This window comes from Phaseolus vulgaris, chromosome 10, assembly GCF_051622355.1.
Source record: "Phaseolus vulgaris cultivar YP4 chromosome 10, ASM5162235v1, whole genome shotgun sequence".
Taxonomy (NCBI): domain Eukaryota; kingdom Viridiplantae; phylum Streptophyta; class Magnoliopsida; order Fabales; family Fabaceae; genus Phaseolus; species Phaseolus vulgaris.
This window is the reverse complement of record NC_143507.1, coordinates 36,102,202-36,123,153: the sequence shown is the minus strand read 5'-3', so window position 1 is coordinate 36,123,153 and position 20,952 is coordinate 36,102,202. Positions and strand designations below refer to the sequence as shown.

The following is a 20,952-nucleotide window of genomic DNA, read 5'->3' as shown; positions in this document are numbered from 1 at the left end:
ATATTATTGACAATTATTATATATGCTATCACAATTATAATTAATAATTAATGTCAGAAATAAACTGTAGCAGATAGGACTCGAACCCAAGTTTTTTGGAGTGAACTAAGCTTTAATCATTACATCAGACAAATTTTATTGTCATGTTATGATTATTATTATATTTATTAGTATGATTATCAATATTAATATAATTATTCTGGGGTCTGGGGCAACTAAGAATGTAAACAAGTGTTTTAAAAGTGTGTATGTTGTTATGTGTGATGTATTTTTAGTCTTAATAATATGATATTGTCTTAGCTAAAGACTAGGAAAGGTTACTCATTTGTGCAGGTTGGCAAGGATTGGAAGGAAGGGATCGTAAAGTAAAACAGATGAAGTAACTTAACAATCAAATTTATCAATTGCACTAGAGGATGATGTGTGCGACAATGGTTGGAGATGAGCCAACATGGGTGGATGATGGAGTGTTGGGTTGCATTACTAATATCATTTTTTATTTTATTGTATTTCTAAGGTTGGACTGCATGGCTAACATAATCTGTATGCTATTTATGTTGTTTTTCTTTTTTGGTGATATGTACAGGGCCATTAGTGAAGCCAGTTAAATCATTCCCAACCAAAACAGCTTCCTCTCTCCACTGTTAAACTAATTTCTGTGGCAAGGACTGGTCTCTTGTAAATAGGTGGTAGTTTGGGGAAGGACGTGGAATTGAGAAGGATGCATATCTTATTACAGCAACAGTAGTTGAGAAAAAGTGATACTTTAACAAGGACCACTTAGATCATAAGGAGATACTGAAAGTTAATCAAAAACATAGTAGATAGGCTACAGAGAGTCGGTACTTTCTTTTTATTAGCAATGAATAAATGAATTAAGTGAGATACTTCAGAGGTGTCCCAACCCTTATACAAGACTCATCTCTTCAAAGTTAAAAGGCAAAACAAAACAAGCACAAAGGCATAGATCTTTGACACTTGCTTTAACAAAACCAACAGTGCCTTAAACTACAAAAGCTCATAGGAAACACATTGCAGCAAGCTGTTTCTACAAGGAATGAGCCAAAAAAAACACAAACCCAGCAGCTGATACAAGCTACTCCAGATCTGCATAATCACAGATTATACAGAAAAGGTACAACGAACTTCTCATTGCGAGGATGTAGAGAGAGAGAGCGAAGATGGTAGACATGTCTTTCTTTTTTACTAATTTTCCAAATAAGTTTCAAGAGAAGGACCTATGGAAGGTTTTTCAGCATTGGGGAAGGGTTTTAGACGTCTTCATCTCTAGAAAGTTAAACGGCAAAAAACAAAGGTTTTGATTCGTTAGATTTCATGGAGTAAGGGATGAATACGTATTGTAAAGGCAACTTGATTCCATTTGGATTGATACATGGAAACTGCAAGCAAAACTACCAAAAGGTAGAAGGCAAGAGAAACCTTTACGTAATCCACATAGTCAGACACACTCTCGGAATTTTCAGAGTCAGAATACCCAACAACGCTCTTATGCTCAAGCTATTAGGGGAGGAAAGGAGGATTTCGATCAGAAGCGAGATGAAGAATTTTTGCCAAATATTAGGGTTAATGCAGAAACATCTTTTTGGCTTGAAAGATTTTATATCGGGAAATTGTTGAAGGCAACGGATGCGCAAGTAGTTGGGTGGGGGAAACCCTAATTTTTTAGCCCAATGCTGACATGGACTCACAACTAGGGTTTGTCAGACAAGGAGGAGCGGCGGACTGGATGGGAGGCAGCGGCGAAACTTGTGATGGTGACGATGGAACTGATGCAGCCACTCCTGAGTCGCCGAAGTGGCTTGCGACGTTGGTATCGAGAGCCTAGACGTCGATGGAGCCGACGAGATTCTCCATGCATTGACGGCGATGGATATCGTCGCTGGTTTTGTGGGTTCCAATGTTTGTTCTACCTCGAAGTCACCGGAGATGGACAACGAGAGACAATGATTATCGGCGGCGGTGGATGATAACGTCGGAACTGGGAAGGCTACTAGCGAGGGAGTGACTGGTACCAACGGAGGAGGGATTGCGGTGACCGGCGATGGTGCGACTGACTTTAGTGCAACGACCGGGGAAGACGTGGAGGCGTCTGCAGGGGCAGGGCAACGAGGGACGGCGGCTGACGCTGTTGTGCATGTTCATACCAGTATGAGGCGCGGTGATGGAGAGAAGGTGAGCGGTGGCGGCAGGGGAAATGCAGGCTGAGGGAGAACAAGGTGGATTTGATGACGAAAACAAAGGATTTTTGGGGTGTGAGGCAAGTAGAGACTCAGTTAGCATGGTGGAGAGGACGGGGTTAGTATGGAGTAGAGAAAATAATGGAGCTACGAAGATGTCCACTCCTAAGGGCACGGTAAGGGAGACAAAATCATTTTTTGCAAGTCACCTAGTGGGGAGGATGATGGCTAGATTTGGTGGAAGAGTGGATGATTTGCCTAAATCAAGAGACGTAAGTTCACCGAGGTTTGAAAGGTTAGCTAAGTCAGACTCTCTAAATGGCTTAAGATCAGAAATCATTATCTCAGACAACGATGTAAGAAAATACAGTAGAATGCTTTGGTTAAAAGATGAGCAGGGCGAAGCTAGGAGGAGGTGGAAAGCTGGTAAGGAGATGGGTTTCACTCTGTTAAGTGAAGAAGAGGTGGTATTAAATAGGCTCAGCAGTGTGGAGAATCGGGATTGCAGGAATTTGGAGATGGAGATTAATGTTTCTGATGATGAGTCTAATTAGTTTAAACATAAGGGTGTTAGGAGGAAATATAAAAAGAACATACGCAAGAGAATTGATTAGAAAAGAGGAGGTTGGAATGGTCTGTATACAGGAAACAAAGTGCTCAGTGCTCAGAAAGGAAAGTTGTTTTTATCTGTAGGGTTCAAATGAAGTCGATTGGGTAGAGAACGGGGTAGTAAATAACGCAGGTGGAATCATTACTATGTGGAAAAGGAGTTTTAATATGACAAGTTTTTTAAATGGAAAAGGTTTCCCTATCATCGAAGGAGTTTGGAAACCAGGAGACGGGATACATATTATGATAGCAAATGTGTACAGTTCCGATACGTTGAAAGAAAGGAAGGAGGTTTGGGAAGAGTAACGAAAAATTAGGGAGATTCGACAAAACAAGGTATGGTGTGTTGTCGGGGATTTTAATTCAATCAGAAGGAAAGAGGAGAGAAAAAGTGTCATCTCATCATCAAATTATAGTAGAGAGATAAGGGGATTTAATGATTTTATTGATAACATGCAATTACTGGATATTCCAATGGTCAGTAGAAAGTTTACTTTGTACAAGCCAAATGATACGGTCAAGAGCAAAATAGACATAATTCTTGTCTCTAAGGAATGGTTGGATGTTTGGCCAAATAGTAAACAGCTTGCTCTCAGCAGAAAGGTCTCTAATCATGGCGTGTTAGTCCTAAAAGTTTCATCAGTGGATTGGAGGCCTAAACCTTTCAGAAGTTTGGATGTATGGCAAAAGGATAGCAGGTTTCTGGATTTTGTTCGTAGTAAATGGCAGACCTATGAGGTGTTCAGTGGAGGGAATGGTTGTTCTAAAAGAAAAATTGAAAAAGCTAAAGATAGATTTGAAGAAGTGGAATAGAGAGGTATTCAGGAATGTCAATCAGGAAGGGGAATCCATACAAAAGAAGATTGAAGAGTTGGACGCAAGAGACGATGAAAGTGAGTTAGATGAGCTGGGGAGGCAAGATAGGAGATTTTTGTTGGCGGAACAAAGTCGGAACCTATTTAGACAAGAAGCGGTCATGCACCAAAAAGCAAGACAAAAGTGGTTAAAACAAAGCAATTTAAATACTAAATTTTTTCACTCCTTAGTGAAGTGGAGGAGAATGAGAAACGGGATCAACGGGGTAGAAGTAAATGAGCAGTAGTGTGAGGATAAGGAGGTGGTTAAGTCTACAATTGAGGAGTTTTTCAAAGCTAGATTTGCTAGAGAGTCAAAACCCCTGGTTAGGTTGGACAATGTTCGATTCAATACTATATCTGATGAAGACAATGAATTGTTGGTAGGAGCAATCTCTGAAGAGGAAGTCAAGAATGTTGTCTGGAGCTGTGATAGTTCAAAGAGTCCTGGTCCAGATGGTTTTTATTTTAGCTTCATTAAATTTTGTGGGATTGTCTTAAGGAGGATGTGTGGTGTTGGCGATTAATGACTTTATGGTCAATGGAAGGTGGCCCAGGGGGACTAATGCATCATTTATCTGTTTGATACCTAAGAACGATAATCTGCAGCAGCTTAGTGATTATAGACCTATCTCATTGGTAGGGTGTGTGTATAAGATCGTTTTGAAGATTTTGTCAATCAGATTGAAAAAAGTGATTAGTAAAGTAATAGATATCAGGAAATCCGCTTTTCTTGAAGGAAAAGGGATTTTGGATAGCATTTTGGTTGCCAATGAAATAATAGAAGAGATGAAGAGGAAGAAAAAAAAGTTGTGTGTGTTTCAAGGTGGATTATCAGAAGGCGTACGAATGTGTGAGGTGGGATTTCATCTACTATATGTTAGGCAGGCTTGGCTCTTGTGAAAAGTGGAAATCCTAGATAATGGCTTGTTTGGAATCAGCTTCGATATCAGTTCTAGTTAATGGGAGTCCTACTAAGGAATTCATTTCGAAAAAGGGGTTGAGACAAGGCGACCCTTTAGCTCCGTTCTTGTTCCTAATAGTGGTCGAAAGTCTTGCAGGGGTGTTTAGGATTGTAGTTGAGAAAGAATTGATCGAAGGCTTAAAGATAGGAAAAAAGTCAGTTAAGGTAAATATGCTACAATACGTTGATGATACTTTGTTTTTTTGTAAGGGAAATATCAAAAGTGTTTTTAACATTAAGGTCATGTTGAGTTGTTTTGAATTGGTTTTTGGTCTCAAGGTGAATTTCCTCAAGAGTAGGATTGGTGGGGTTGGGGTGAAACAGACGAAAATTCTGAGTTTCATGTCTGTATTAAATTGTGAAATTATGAGAACTCCTTTTATGTATTTGGGGTTGCCTATAGGGGATGCCATAAGAGGGGTGAATTTTGGGACGAGGTGGTCAACAGAGTAAAAAGCAGACTAGGTAGATGGAAGGGTAGATACATATCGATGGTAGGGAGAATTTGTTTGATTAAGTCTGTTTTATCGTCTATACCTTTGTTCTACCTTTCTCTTTTCAAGATTCCGTCTAAAGTGTTAAAGAAGATTATGAGTTTACAGAGGAATTTTCTGTGGGGTTGGGGGGCAGATGGGAGGAAGATTGCATGGGTTGCTTGGGATAAGGTTTGTAATTCCAAGGATGCAGGCGGGCTAGGCATTATTAACATTAGACGTTTTAATCTTGCTTTATTGGGAAAATGGATTTGGCATTAAGAGAGGGTTATGGGGGGAAGTAATCGAATCCAAGTACGGTGGATGGAGAGGCCTGAAGGAACTTCAGAATGATAACAACAAAGTTTCTTTATGGTGGAGAGATATGATGAAGGTATGGAGTTCAGAGGAGTGAGGAAGGAAGTTTGAAGATCTTGTTAATTGGGAGGTTGAAAATGGGAAAGACGTGTTGTTTTGGTTAGATAATTGGGTAACATCTAGAGATTTGAAAAGTAGATTCCCAAGATTATTCTCTTTGTCTGTACTTAAGGAAGCAAACATTTGTGAATATGGATCAAGGATTAACGGAATCTGGGAGTGGAATTTAAGGTGGAGAAGGGGTTTGTTCGCTTGGGAGGAGGATCAAGTAAGCCAGCTCTTAGAGACGATTTCTAATAGGAGGATAGAGTCAGAGATAGGGGATAAATGGGTATGGAAGGATAGAGAGACAACAGGGTTTTCAGTCAAGTATGCTTACGCTTTATTAGTGGGAGAAGGAGGAGAGGAAGATTCGAGATTTTACAATTCTTTCTAGCGGATAAAAGTGTTGCCTTCAGCTCATGTCACAACTTGGAGGGTGATTGAAAACAGGGTAGCCACAAAGGTAAATCTGGAGAGACGATGGATTCAAATTGAGAATATAAATCTGGAGAGACCAGGGATTCAGATTGCGAATAATATTTGCAGCTTATGCAGGCTATCAGAGGAGTCGACAAATCATCTTTTCTTCGGTTGCAAGGTTGTTACTGGTTAGGATTGAATTCAATTGATCTTATTGTTCTTAGGTCACATTTTGAACATTTCAAGTTTTTGGATGCACCTAACTCAGTTAATCTTATTATGGGTAATATTTGCATAGCTTTGGTCAGAGAGATTTGGAGACACAGGAAAAATTGTTTGTTTAAAGGAGGAGTGGTTGATCATACCGAAGTATTTTCTCTGGCACAGATCAAGGTTTGGTCCTGGATCAATTCAAAGATACCATTAGTGAGTTTCTCGTTCTCTGAATGGTGTTTAGAATCTCTAGTATGTATGTACTCGATTTAATAATGGTACAGTATTTTGTCTTTTATTCAATTTTAGTGTTGGGAAAGGAAGTAGAGGATTAATTTGTGGGTTTTAGATAAGAAGGGGGAAAGAATTTTTATCTTTTATTCTCTGTATGAGGGTTGGACCATTCCTTAAGTGGGTCAATTTATCTTAATTGCTTATTGCCGATAAAAAAAACAGATTATACAGCAGAAGCTAGTGGTTGCCATGGTACCTGTGGCTCCAGCGACTCTTTTAACCTTCATAAAAAAAGCTTTGAGCCTGCAGAAGAATATATATATATATATATATATATATATATATATATATATATATATATATATATAAAATACAACTCAGAGAGTAGAGGGAAAGTTATGACTTAAATGAGAAGAATTCCTGAACCACTAACAAAGAGATCACAAGGAGAAGTTTGCACTAATCAAAACACACTCAAATTCACGAAGAGGAAAAAGAGAAGGTTGGTTTTCTATCAAGCATATTGGCTGGAATTGAAAGAGAATATAGTGTTGTTTTTTATTTTGGCATTGCTCTGAGTTAATTGTCAAGGGTCATATCCTTTAGTAGCATAGGCAATGTCTAATGCTCATATGGGGAGTTTTGCCTAACAACCACTACAAAAAAATGTGTAAAAAGTGGCGGTTTTAATATGGCGGTTATTAATAACTGCCACAAATTTCAGTATAATACGTCATTTCATTAACCGTCATAATTATCTTTCAAATTATGTCATTTTTAACTGTCATAATTTTCTTTCTGAAAACTTGTTTTATTCCTTTATTCCTATATTCACATTTTTAACTTGATTTAAAATAATTTTTTTTTTAAAGTTAAGAAAATAATTTTTTTTTTAATTTCATTTTGAAAATCAGAGTGAACCCTAACTCTAATGCTTTCACTCTCGTCCTTCTCTCTGCCTCACACTCACATGAACCCTAGCGCTCGCTGCCTCACACGAACCCTAACGCTCGCTGCCTCACACGAACCCTAACGCTCGCTGCCTCACACAAACCCTAGCGATGTCTGCCTCACATGAACCCTAGTGCTCGCTGCTTCCACACGAACCTAGCGCTCTCTGCCTCACACGAACCTTAGCGTTCGCTGCTTCCACACGAACCTAGCGCTCTCTGCCTCACACGAACCCTTACGATGTCTGCCTCACATGAACCCTAACGCTCTCTGCCTCCATACGAACCCTAGCGCTCTCTACCTCACAAAACCCTACTCTCTCTGCCTCTACACGGAACCAATTTGAAGGTAATTAAATGCTCGCGCGTTCTCTTATCAATGCCCGACTTTGTTTGATGTTTAGGATTTGTCATGTGATTCTATTTGTGTATTTCATTATGTGTTTCATCTTTTTACTAGGTAGCTAAAAAGTTATCACAGAGGCGGTAGGGGAGAAAGAGTTTCCTGACTCGAGTTCTGATTTTCGAGCAATTAAAGCAAGTTATCACAAAGGCAGGTGAGAGAATTCTAAAACTCATTTTGAGTTCTAAGAAAATGCAATATCTCTTTCAAATGCAAAATTAGAGCAGCCTAAAATTCCAAGGTATAATTCTCTGCTGGTAATTTGAGTGAATGAACAGAAAAGATAGTTGAAAGCTGAATTGAAAAACATATTGAACAGACAAAGTTTCTGTTAAAACCCCATTAAGTCGATTGCTAAAAGAATAAGTAACGCGAAACATTTGGCTTCCCCAAGTGGCTATCATCATCAAATCATATTTTTTTCCGTAGTTCTTGAATGAATCATTAATATAGAGATAAGATGATGTAATATCTTGTAGATTTTTATTTTCAAAAAATAAAATGCAGTTTGATAGTATTAACAAACCTGGAATTCTGCTGGATGGAAGTGGTGCAAATCCTGACCAAAGCTTACATATCTTTTGATGGTGGATGGTATGTTCGTGATTGAAAACTTGAGTAGGTAATGCATTGACTACACAAATTTTTCCTGTCCTTAATTGTTGTTAGCCTGATTAAGAGCTGGTTACTATTGAGAATACTGGTTGATATCAAGATGCTCTTCATTAATTTCCCTTTTCTCTTGACCATGTATGTCCATGATGTATTTGTTTATCTATGTATATTTTAGCCGAAAAGAGGGATAATCCATTGTCTGTACAACAAACAACACATTTTAGTTCTTATGGACATAATTGGGTAAGGTTGTCTTGTTGAATAATGCATATATACCGATGCTTGGTTTATTCCAATCCTTGAGCTATTTTAGATCGAGTTGCGATAGTTATGTGTATTGATAGTTGCATATTGTATAGGAACTACCAAGTGTGATGAATGAGTGAGAAAGAGAGAAAGCCTATTGACAGAACAATACTGTAGGACAATATTTACATCAATTCAAGCCATTTTGTCTTGTAAGTTATCGATCAAGATTCAGGGAGATAACTGTTTCAATAGCTAAGGCGTACGTTGTCACAGTTTCAATTGTTAAGCCAGTTGGGTTGTTATTGTGTGAATAGGCAGTGACTACCAAGGCCTACTTTAATACTAACTTGAGATTATTGACTTTTAGAAATAAGGCTTGAGTGTATATTTTGACTCAACAATTTGTATATGCAGAAAAAAGGTCTGAATAGATGTGCACAGGACGGGAGAAAATTCCACTACCTATGTCACCCTATGGTGGATCCAAAATCCTGGACCAGCAGGACCGAACAAAAAAATTAATCACTCTTATATAGGTTGCAACTGCCCACCGTAAAATGTATCAAAACCCGCTTTTTATGACACTTATTAGTTAGATTCAACAAAAGTGAACTTTATGAAAACATACTGATAATACTTTCATATACCTACCTACTAGTATGTTTCCTGAATGTTGTTATTCAGCATGAAGTTTATTATCAAACAAGAGAGTGTATGTGCTCTGCATAGTTTTTAAATAAAGTTAAAAGAAGAGCTGGGAGAAAAAAGTTAGCTCCAATGTACTGTCCAACCAATAGGTGGTGTCGGGTGGACAATTTTTATATTACAATAGATAGCACAATACAAAGAAAGTATTTGTTATAATAGTATAATAAAAAAATAGGATAGTAAAATGAAATTTATAAATGCTTTTGGTAAAAGAAGATAATACCTTCGAAAATATAGGAGTGTATTCAGTTTTCCCATACCGACAGAAAGTTAAGTATACTGAATATGAAAATTAGGATGGGGCATGGGAATTTAACGCAGTGACTACACTAGGTTTGTGGTGGTGAATAAAGCTTAATTGACTCTCGGGATTTGGCTTGTGTTTGTTGTTAAAGCATGAATTGTGTCTTGTACGAATATAGATATATCTAATGCCATTCACATACTAAAAAATTAGTAAGTAACTAGTACTAGCACAATCTAATAACATTACTAAAAGACTCATAAAACTGTAAGAATAATAATTATATTTTAAAATGAAGTTATTTTTTAATTTTGTTGGGGTTTCTTTTTTCATTACTTTCTGTCTTCACTTGGGAATAAAGTGAATGGGGGTGCTTATTGCACCTAGATAGGGCACTTGACCATTTGATTAAGAAGGCAGTTTCAATTAGGAAGCATCTGGAGAGGAATAGAAAGGACAAGGACTCCAAGTTTAGGTTGATTCTCGTGGAGCGCAGAATCCACCGTCTTGCTCGTTATTACAAGAAGACTAGCTCCTACCTATTTGGAAGTAGTAAGTGTCTTCAAACCCCTCACCTATTTGTTGCACTGATCACCATTTTGATTAATGATTGCTTTGATTTGAATTGATCTGCTAGTATATGTTTGCAGCAATTAATTATTAAAACACTGTCTGAAGATTATTAAAAATGCGTTCTCTTATGTTTTTCTAGTTCATTCACACTCTCTGTTCTCTTTCCTTTCTCTCTCTTTCTGGCACACACATTCTCTCTTAATACATTCGCATAACAACCTTAGATAGAATCAAGAAGGTTCTCCATGGCAACAAGCTTACCGACGAAGAAGTCCAAACACTAGCCAAAAAAGATACAACATGACAACAATTTCTTACTCTTTGTCAGATTTATAACTTAGATCAAATCTGCTAGTGTTTTTTCCCTTTTCTCTATTTCTTTGATCTGCTTTAAAACTTTATAACCTTAGGAATTTTTGTGAATTGAAGTAAACTAATTGAGGAAAGTGTTAGAATTTGTGTAGGGCTACAATGTAGTTGGTAATAGAGATGGTAACATTTGGTAGGAAAATAGGTAGTGGTAATTGATTAGATTCTCATGGGCATGTGTGATTGTGACACCTTCCCATATCATGATGATGTAGAGTAACCGTATGAGTGGGAAAAAGAAGCAGAGTAACAGTACTTATGGTAGTTTGTCATTTCTTCCAGATTCTATGGATTATAATGTACATTTGAATATTCTTACCCTACTCTTTTAATACAAGCTATCAATATAGTGTGTAAGGTGATTATTGTATTTTATGCACTAATCTGAATCATTTTGTGAATCAGGACTTCTTTGGATTAATTAGGAGTCATAACAAGGACAAGAATTGCTCTTGTGGCAGCATCCATAAGAAGTACATTAAATTAATTAGAATGGAAGAATGATTTTGGTGTTTATAGGGAGAGACCATGCAAGCTGCCAATGCCAAGAAGCCATGCACAACTACAAGTAAAGCAACAAAACCAAAGTCAAGCCCACTCAAGGATCCTCAAAATGTTGCTGCCAAGGTTTGCTTAATTACTTCAAACCTAAGTTAAATTATGTATGTCGCATATATGTTCCATGTTTTGATTGCAAATTAAGAAAACTTAAATATAAGCTCAATGCTGATAGAATGTTTGTACGAGTGTATCACAGAACAGAAGAGAGAGAATAAGTGAGCGGCTTAAGACACTCCAAGAACTGGTCCCTAACGGCTCCAAGGTAGATTTTTCAAACTAGTTTGAAATGCTGTATTCTTTTGCATTTCCTTTGCAACAATATCTAGGATTATGATTTAATTCCATTGATGGATTATTATTGTTATGATGAATGACAGTTAATGAACATAAAATTTCTCTATTACTATTATAATACTAACAATAATTAATATTTATTTTTAATTTTAATTCCAATTCTTTGCTATATTTTAAAGTATTTTTGAAAGATTATTTTTTAAAGTGACTAATTTATCCTTTAAATTTTTTTTTATTTGTTTCAATTTATTCCTTATAACAAATTAGTTTGCAGGTCCACTGGCCTTTGAAAACGAGGAATACAATGGGAGCTTACCTAATTTGAAATTGAAACGACAAAGGTTGAGTATGCATACATGTCTAGACCCTTACCTGTTACCTGAATTAGATATATTAATATATAACACTAATTTCATTTGCTATGTAGTTATTCCATCTACAACTTTCTTTGTTGCAAGCTTCACTTTCCTCCTATTTTAAATAATTAATTTGTCACATGTTATTTTTTCTTTCTCTCTTTTCTAAAATAATTCATTTATTTTTTAAAATTTGAAAATTAACTCTAAACATATTTTAATTAATTCCAGGCACCGGATGATGGAAGTCGTACTTCATCACTGAACCAGAATATTATTGGATCAAGTGGAGGCAACAAGACAAATTAGAATTAGGACTATGACATTAGTTGTAATATATTCAAATAAAATTTACATTTTGACAATTTAATTTAATTGTTTTTTGGATTAGTTTGACATTATAAACTTTGTTATCTTAATGAATGAATAAAATCATTTCTTATTATTATATTTATCAATTTTAATTATATTATGAGGTATAATTTTATTATAAAAATAATTTATCTTATAATTTAATTATATTATGAAATTTAATTGCGTACTGAAATTTAATTATAATATAAAATTAAATAATATTATGAAATCAAATTATAAAACGAAATTAAATTAATTATTATAAATATTAAAATTTAAATTAAATTCATATTATATCGTATTAAGTGGCGGTTAAAACTGCCACTATTTACGTTAGAATTGGTGTAACCAGTTTTAAAATTACGACATTTATAACTGACGTCAATTACACGCTTAAAACCGCCACTTTATACAATGCATAATATGGCGTCTGCTACAACGGTTCTTAATTGACCGCCACATTAAACTTTGTGGCGGCAAGAATTCTGGCGGTATGCGGTACCGCCACAGACGTATAATGCGGCGGTTAAAAACGCCAGTTTTTACGAAAATAACCGCCGCATTATACACGTTTTTTTGTAGTGAACCCTCATCCGGATTGAGCAATTTTGTTACATGTGTATAGACTATCTAAAAGGTAGTAAGAATATAAGGATTTAGATATCCCTAAAGTGTCATCTTTTAATTTAATTTATTCTTTGCTGATAAAAAAATTAATATAAAAATTATTAATATTATTCATATATTTAATATTATTATTCAAATTAATAAAATTATTAATTATTATAATAATATTATTAATTATTATTAATATTATTAATTATTATTAATATTATTAATATCAGTAATATTATTAATATCAGTAATATTATTAATACCTTTAATATTATTTATAATATTATTAGTTTTATAATATAAATAGTATGTATATCTATTAGTTATAATTATTATTTTTTATTATTACTATTTAGGAATATTAGTTATCATTTTATAATTATTTGTATATATAAATAATATTTTTAATATTATATATATGATTATTATGATTAATATTATTTATATTATTAAAAAAAATATTAAGATTATTTATATTTTTTATAAAAATATTTATATTAATAATAATATTGAATTTATTTTTTAATATAAATTCGTGGGTAAAATTTGTAGATAATGTTAAATTTATCTACGAATAGAGATCTGTGGGTAATAATCTGTAGATAATGTTGAATTTACTTACGGATTCGGATCAATAAATAATATTTATAGATAATGCTAAATTTATCTATGAATTGAAATGCGTGGATAATATCTGTAGGTAATGATGAATTTACCTACGGGTTTAGATTCGTAAATAAAAATTCGTAGGTAATATTGATTTTTTTTTGTAATGTATTGTATTGAAATGATTGAAGAATGATGTTTGAACGGATTTTAGTTAAGATTAATCTATTTTGAACTATTTAGAAGTTGTATGGTAGGATTGTTCTTGATTAGATCTTTAAAAAATGTATTTAAGTCTATTATTAAGGCTGATTTTCTGATATTTTCGCTTAGACAAGACAACTCTTGGTCAGGCGAGAAAATTCTCACTCAAGAAAAAATATTCCTGCATTTGACTTATTCTTTAGATTTGTTCTTGCTCAAGTCGCTCATGCAAAAACCGCATTGAAAAATCAATTGTCTTGGCCTCATTTTCACTTAAGTGAGAAAATTTTCCCTCAAGCAAACTCATTTTTGCTTAAGTTAGAAATTTTCACTCAAGCTAGTCTAAAACTATTTAAAAAAAAATTCCATTTCTTTCTTTTCTTTTCTTCATATCTTTTCAATGATTTGAATTATGCACGAATTTTTTTAAGAAAAATATACATTTGTTTGTGAATTCAATTGATTTGTGAAAGTTTATGTGTTGTGTGATTGAACGTGTGTAATATAAGAGTGATATTGTGTGCTTATCTGAATTGTGTAATTTCTAAATGATATAAATTGGTGTGAATGGAAGGTGTATGAAATTGAGATGATTATGTAATTAATTTGAGAAATCTTAAATAATATACGAGTGATTGATATACATTGTATATGAATGATATGTATTGTATAAGGATGATGAAATTGTATGGAGTTAAGACCATACATTTGAGATAATGTATGAGTTGTTGATTGGTTTGTCATTAAGTAAAGGCACCTATGTTTCAATAGAGATCCTCTATATTACAAGAAAATCATTAAATAAAAACTAATTTTAGAGACCAAAATAATTAGTTGATATCTAAAGTAGTTTCTATTATTAATAAAAATTTATAAAGTAGTTTCTAGATTGGTATCTAACTATTAACTACCAAGGTTTTAGCTACTAACTACTTTATATTCTAAATTAATCTCTGTTTTAGTAACTAATTTAGAATCTAAAATATTAATACCTAAAAGCTTGATTTAGAGACTAATTTATATAGAATGATATATATATATATATATATATATATATATATATATATATATATATGAATGAATGAATGATATTCCTTTTACTTATATTTTTGTTTGCTAGAATTTTATTTCAATCTTACCATTGCATGAGGTGTTGTTTGTGTATGAATTGCACTAAATGTACAAGTCAATATACATGCAGGTGCAATAGAGACTTTGAAAAAAGAGTGGAGAACATTTTTTTTTCTTTTAATTTTTTTATATATTTTAGGGTGTTACATAGTTAGTAAGTAAGCTCATGGAGAAAATATTTTAAATTAATATGTAGATTAATTGATTCGCACAAATAAATTTCAAAGTTAAAAGAATAAAAAAATCATGCGTATAGATGTTCTTGAGCAAATATACAATTTACATGGTCTAAAATTGTGGGAAAAAAAATAAAGGATTAAAGTTAGAAATCGTGCATAACCAAAGTTAATAATTTAATATAAAATCTTTTTACCACTTATGATTTATCAACAAGTACTTAAATGAATTTCATGATACAAACTAAGAAAAATACATTACCATTTATATGAGAGAAGATCGACAACCGTCACATGCTTAAAAATAACTTCAATTTAGGCAATATTACTTCACTTGACAAGACAAACCTGTAATATAAGATATGATTGTAATATAAGATATGATTCAATCAAAGTACTTCATTTAATCATTATACAAACTTTTATTCTTTTCATTCCAACATTTTAGAAATTTAAGATTTATTTTCATACTCATTCGGGAATATATAATTTGTACAAATTTAATTTAGATTAAATTACTCTCATTTACTAATTTATAATTGTTTATACTTCTATAAACAATTTTCAGAACTACTTTCACTGCATGATATTAGTTCTCTTTTTTTATAAGTATTTTATAGAGATCAAAGTTATTTCACTGAAATAAGTTTCTTACTCAACTTGGGATATAAAATAATCAACATATTTTGAAAGAAAATTAAAAACTAAAATAAAGAAAGTTTTCAAAAGGAGGGAGTATGTTATACCATACCGATTTCACTGAATCTGTGTCAAAATTTTATAAATACTGACTTATTCTTCTTCACAAGTTCAATCACATATTTTCTCATGATTAAAAAACTGATCGATTGAAAAAATACAGTCCAGTGTATACTTAATTTCATTCATATATAATATGAAGATTCCTTTTAGCATCAGTAATGAAATTAGAATAAAGTGATTTTTTTGTGAACTTTCAAGATTGATGAATTCAATAATTTGATCTGTGAAAATTTTAGTAGCAGCAAAGTTAGAGGAAGGAAGTTTAAGATACTAAGATGATTTAGGTTATAGATAGATTAAACATGCATTGTTCCATGAAAGGAACAAGATGACTACACCAAACAGTCATTACAGTGCTTACCTGACAACAATGAAGAGAAGATGACACTAGTGCAGATAAGTTAAACAAATGCGGCTATTTTAAATTTACAAATGCGGTCATAGAACCGCATTTGATCAACACGCATTTGTAAATCTGGAATTTACAAATGCGGTCCTATGACCGCATTCATAAATCACATTTACAAATGCGGTCATTTTAGGTAACCGCATTTGTATATTATTCTGAATTAGGGAGTGGGTTTGGGGTTTAGGATTTATGAATGCGGTCTTGGTAAAAACCGCATTCATAAATCACTATTTACAAATGCGGTCATTTACTAAGACCGCATTTGTAAATGCGAATTCACTATTTACAAATGCGGTCTTGGTAAATGACCGCATTTGTAAATAGTATTTTTTTTTTGGTACATCCTGTTTTGTGCAGAAACCATATATTTAAATAACCTGCATAATGATTAAACCCAGCCAGACAAATACAAAAATGTAGTAACCAATTGAAATCATCAAAATGTACATTTACAAGTGATCAAATTACATATAATAAAACCACTAATGTTGTTTACTTATGCTAGAGTTATAAAAATTAATGAAGTATGTGGACCAAGAATCTCTAACATATGAAATGCCTTCCTCACTCATTGGTGTTTCTTCTGTGAATAACTGCATTGCAAAGTTGACATAAATTAGTTTCTAGATATATATATGTTCAAGAATTATAAAAATGATTTAACATATACCTCCTTCCAACCAGTTTTAACACCTAGTCTTATAATGGTAATCATCCATTGCATAATGTAATAGCCACACTCATAGCTTCCTGGTTGTTTATTACACTATATAATTCAATAAAAAGTAATATGTTAGTATATTGATAAACAATGATAATAGAGAAAGAAAAAAATTACAAACCTTTACTCTTATGTAGTTCAAATTATTTGAACTGGATCGACCTTTTAGGATGTTATATCCACGCCATGAACTGGTTAATACAAAAAACCTCGTTAGTAGATGGTTAATTAGTAACATATACAAAGTTAAGTTTATACTATACTTACGTATCAATGATATCCTTAAATTTTGTGGGCATCTTCTTGTGTAGGGAACAGAACCACACAGCAGTCTTATCAACCATTGATAAGACAAGTAACTGCCAATGATGCCTATATGATCATTGAAAAGAGTTAGTAAATATTTAAAACATGAAATAATAATAATTGATGACATATAATTAAACTTACTCATTAATGTAAGGGCATAAATAAATTTGTTTTCCCTCTTTTTCCAGGATGTTAGTGATGTATGCTTGAGTCTCAGTTGAGTTTGGTCCAACGGGATTAGTATATGCAGGATCTACGAATCCATACATATTTTCCTTCCCCTCAGTGATACAGACTCTATGCAAAAACCTACAAGTTTTTAGTTAAAGCATAATCAATAATAATTTAACATAAAGTAAATTGAATAATAGGTAAAGATACTTACATCATAAAAAATTGAATTATACTTATATTGAGCTCCTGGTTCCCAGATATAAATTCTGATAAATCTGTGTTGTAAATCATCAGTGGCAGTTCAGTGTTGATTTGAAAAAATGTATTATCCCACGGAACTGGAAAAGGATCATTGCCAATCTGACTAGCAATGAGACGTAGGGAAGCCATAGGATCGTCAACTGGAACCTCACGCTTCTTTTTCGGAGTTGGTGGCTGAAAAGGTTCCTACAAGATAAACAACATTTGTATTAAATTATATGTAATATATAAATATAAATAAAAAATAATATAATGAAACGAAATTATTACATGAGGTTCGGGCATAGATCGAATGAGCTCTCTGGGCCAGGCAACAAATGTCTGAAATGCATCGGCCACAGTGGTTACCTCATCTGAAGGTAGTGGAACACGAGCATCAGGAAATCGTACTTTTTCAACAGTTACCTTCGCCACATCAGGGGAGAGAGGAACGTTATGTAAGGTGGTGGCGTTTTTATAGACTTTTCCAAGTGCCACCACCCGAGAAAGTTTGCCGCCCACTACCAGTAGCTCACAATCCTCTGTCTGCCCATTGATATCATCCCCTGATGTTGGAGGAGCCGCACAACTCCCCTTTGTGCTCTTGGGAGTGGAACTAACAAGGGGTTCAATCGGCTCAGCACAAACTTGTTGCGATAGAAACTCTTGTCGCATTCGATCATTCTCCTTTTTCATCTCCAGCCACATCAAATCAGTCTCCTTTCTCATCTCCTCCATTATTTCTTCACGTAACTTAGTCTTCATTTGAGTTTCCTTCTTGGAGGAGGAGGATGGCTGTCGTTCTGAAACTCCAAAATAAAGTTTAATTCCGACCCCTTGTCCAGCGGCACGAACACGACCAGAGTGTTCAGGTCGTCCAATTGCTTCAACCAGGATATCGTGACGACCTTCAGCAACAAATGTACCGTCGGATTCCAAGGAATCCTGCAAGAGTACACAAAAATCATATTTTCAATCTTAATATAATTAATGCTTTAAAAAAATTGAAAATAACAAAAATAACTTACAATTTTTTCGATTATAACCCCGGATTGCTCGGAACTTGGTGCACCGGACTTTTTAATTCGGGCCCTCTTCCATTTTTCATGGCGAAAAGGTGGTGGAGGAGAAGTGACCCCTGTTTCCACATTCTCAGAATACGTCCCCTGTTGAGATTTCTCCTTTTCCACCATCAGTGTTTGCTCAAGTTTTCTATACCCCGAACGAGACATAACGTGCGGGGTAAGATTCTTCAAAGCTATCTCTTGAGCTTTCTTCCGACGATCCTTATCATTCCCTGGTTGTTTCGGACCGGATATCATCATAGACAACATCATGTATTTTCGCTTCATGCACAATCCAGGAGGTAAGTTGTAAATAACTAGTAATACAGGCCATGAACTGTGATTTGTACTCATATTACCAAACGGATTCATTCCGTCTGTAGCTAAACCAAGTCGGATATTTCTTGATTCTTTACCAAATTCTGGAAAGTCATCATCAAATTTCTTCCATTGAATAGAATCAGCTGGATGTCGGTACATGCCATCGCATTTCCTCTCATCTGCATGCCATCTAAGATTCTTAGCATCGTCTGGGTTTGCAAACAAACGCTTCATCCTTGGAATGATGGGAAGATACCACATAACCTTCATTGGGGGTCCATGCTTTTCCATGTCATCAATAGAATCATCATCTTTTTGTTTCAACTTATAACGTGATAACCCACACCTCGGACAACTTTTCAACAATTCAAAATCTTTCCGGTATAATATACAATCATTAGGACATGCATGTATCTTTTTGTACTCCATACCCATTGGACAAAGAATCTTTTTTGCCTCGTAATTACGATTAGGTAGACTATTTCCCTCTGGAAGCATATCCTTCAACAGCTGGAGCAATTCCGCGAAGCTTTTATCAGTCCATCCGTTTATTGCCTTCAAATTCATCAATCTTAACACCGCCGACAACCGTGTGAAGTTAGTTGATCCAGGATACAAAGGAGTCTCTGCATCTTTTGACATACTTTCATATCCATGCGCTTTTGCAAAACACTCAGCTCCCACATCACGAATCATGTCCTCCAATCGATCATCATCTCCATCATCGTGTACTGCTTCATCCATGGTAGAACCCACATATTCTTCAGTTACGGAAACACGTGGTAAATTTAATAATTCACCATGCCATGTCCAAGTTGTATAAGATCGAAGAAACCCATCACATAGCAGGTGTTCCCTCATGATATTCACATCCAGTATCCTTCCATTCAAACAGTTAACGCACGGACACCTGATCTTTGCTCCATCATGACCACTAATAATCGCGTTACGCTGCGCAAATTGTATAAATTCCTCTACTCCCCTTTCGTACTCATCACTTATACGAACAGCATTAATCCAACTTCGATCCATTATATATTCTGGAATATAGTTAGGATTTTCTAATAATTAGTATTCTCTTCAATCTCACACATTTGCCGAGGGTCGAACACCCCCGGACTCAATCCAAACACGATATTTCTATTCTAAAAGTAACAATAACTAACATAACATAAAACTTTTATTAAAATGTAATTAACAACTAACTAAATATTTCACTTCTAAAATTAAAATTCTAGAACAAAGTTTAATACACTATAGAATTATAATTCCATAAAGATTAATATCATATTCATTTTTATTTAAGTAAAAGTAGTTTAAAGTGACAATTATAAAAAATAAATGATGCCAGGGAAAAAAAGAAAGATATGCAAAGAGAAAGTGCAAAAAATAAAAATAATTACAAAAATAGAATTTATATATAATATAAATTTAAGAAAATAGAAATTATATAATACAAAAATTCAAAATACACACAAATATATAAATTATTAGTTATTAGTTATACATTCCAAGTTATATTAGTTATTAATTAAATATATATTATAATACAGAAAAATAAAAATTCAAAATATTAAATATGAATTCAAAATTTTAAATATAAATTCAAAATATTAAATAAATACAACACCAACCTTTAGGTTGATGGTGATCGGAGACGAAGACGAAGGCGTAGGCGAAGGCAGTGGCGGAAGCAGTGGCGGTGACGGAAGCAGTAGCGGTGGCGGAGCAGAAAAAACCAGAGAACCAATAGAACAGTAACCACCTATATGCAGAAAACGAGTAAGGAAACGAAATGACAATGCCAAGGAAGTGAATAATGACAATGACAAAAACGAAAACGAAAACAAACGTTGAAGCAGAGAGAGCTGAAACTTACAATGCAAAGCGGAGAGAGCTGAGAACGTTGAAACGAAGAGCGGAGAAGACGAAAGTGGAAGTGAAAACCAGTGGCGCGCTTCTATTTTTAGGGTAAAATTGATTTACAAATGCGGTTCTAGGGTAAGACCGCATTTGTAAATCAATTAAAATGAATTACAACTGCGGTCATAGTAAAGACCGCATTTGTAATTCATTCTTCAGAATGAATTACAAATGCGGTCTTTACTATGACCGCAGTTGTAATTCATTTTAATTGATTTACAAATGCGGTCTTACCC

The 20,952-nt window shown here is 34.1% G+C and overlaps 2 protein-coding genes and 1 long non-coding RNA gene across 4 annotated transcripts; 2 read left to right on the top strand and 1 right to left on the bottom strand.

Annotated features, from left to right (window-relative positions):
* The first annotated feature begins 4,583 nt into the window (after positions 1 to 4,583).
* On the top strand, positions 4,584 to 5,912 carry LOC137817965 (uncharacterized). Its single transcript, XM_068621188.1, has 5 exons — positions 4,584 to 4,790; positions 4,905 to 5,045; positions 5,189 to 5,290; positions 5,382 to 5,492; positions 5,649 to 5,912. Exons 1-5 carry the CDS (start codon positions 4,584 to 4,586, stop codon positions 5,910 to 5,912), a joined length of 825 nt encoding a protein of 274 aa, XP_068477289.1.
* A 3,988-nt stretch (positions 5,913 to 9,900) lies between these two features.
* Positions 9,901 to 12,157, top strand: LOC137819668 (uncharacterized). 2 transcript variants are annotated; one of them, XR_011082367.2, is made up of 5 exons: positions 9,904 to 10,106; positions 10,902 to 11,123; positions 11,254 to 11,319; positions 11,626 to 11,692; positions 11,939 to 12,157. It is a non-coding gene; the product is annotated as an uncharacterized LOC137819668 (long non-coding RNA). The 2 variants fall into 2 exon arrangements; XR_016516414.1 differs by having other exon boundaries at positions 9,901 to 10,106; positions 10,902 to 11,319.
* Positions 12,158 to 17,131: 4,974 nt separating this feature from the next.
* LOC137818878 (uncharacterized) lies at positions 17,132 to 18,730 on the bottom strand. Its single transcript, XM_090296144.1, has 5 exons — positions 18,437 to 18,730; positions 17,996 to 18,353; positions 17,700 to 17,929; positions 17,380 to 17,615; positions 17,132 to 17,303 (listed from the first exon to the last, which is right to left on the bottom strand). The coding sequence occupies exons 1-5, from the start codon at positions 18,728 to 18,730 to the stop codon at positions 17,132 to 17,134; spliced, it is 1,290 nt and encodes a 429-aa protein (XP_090152270.1).
* Between the last annotated feature and the right edge of the window lie 2,222 nt (positions 18,731 to 20,952).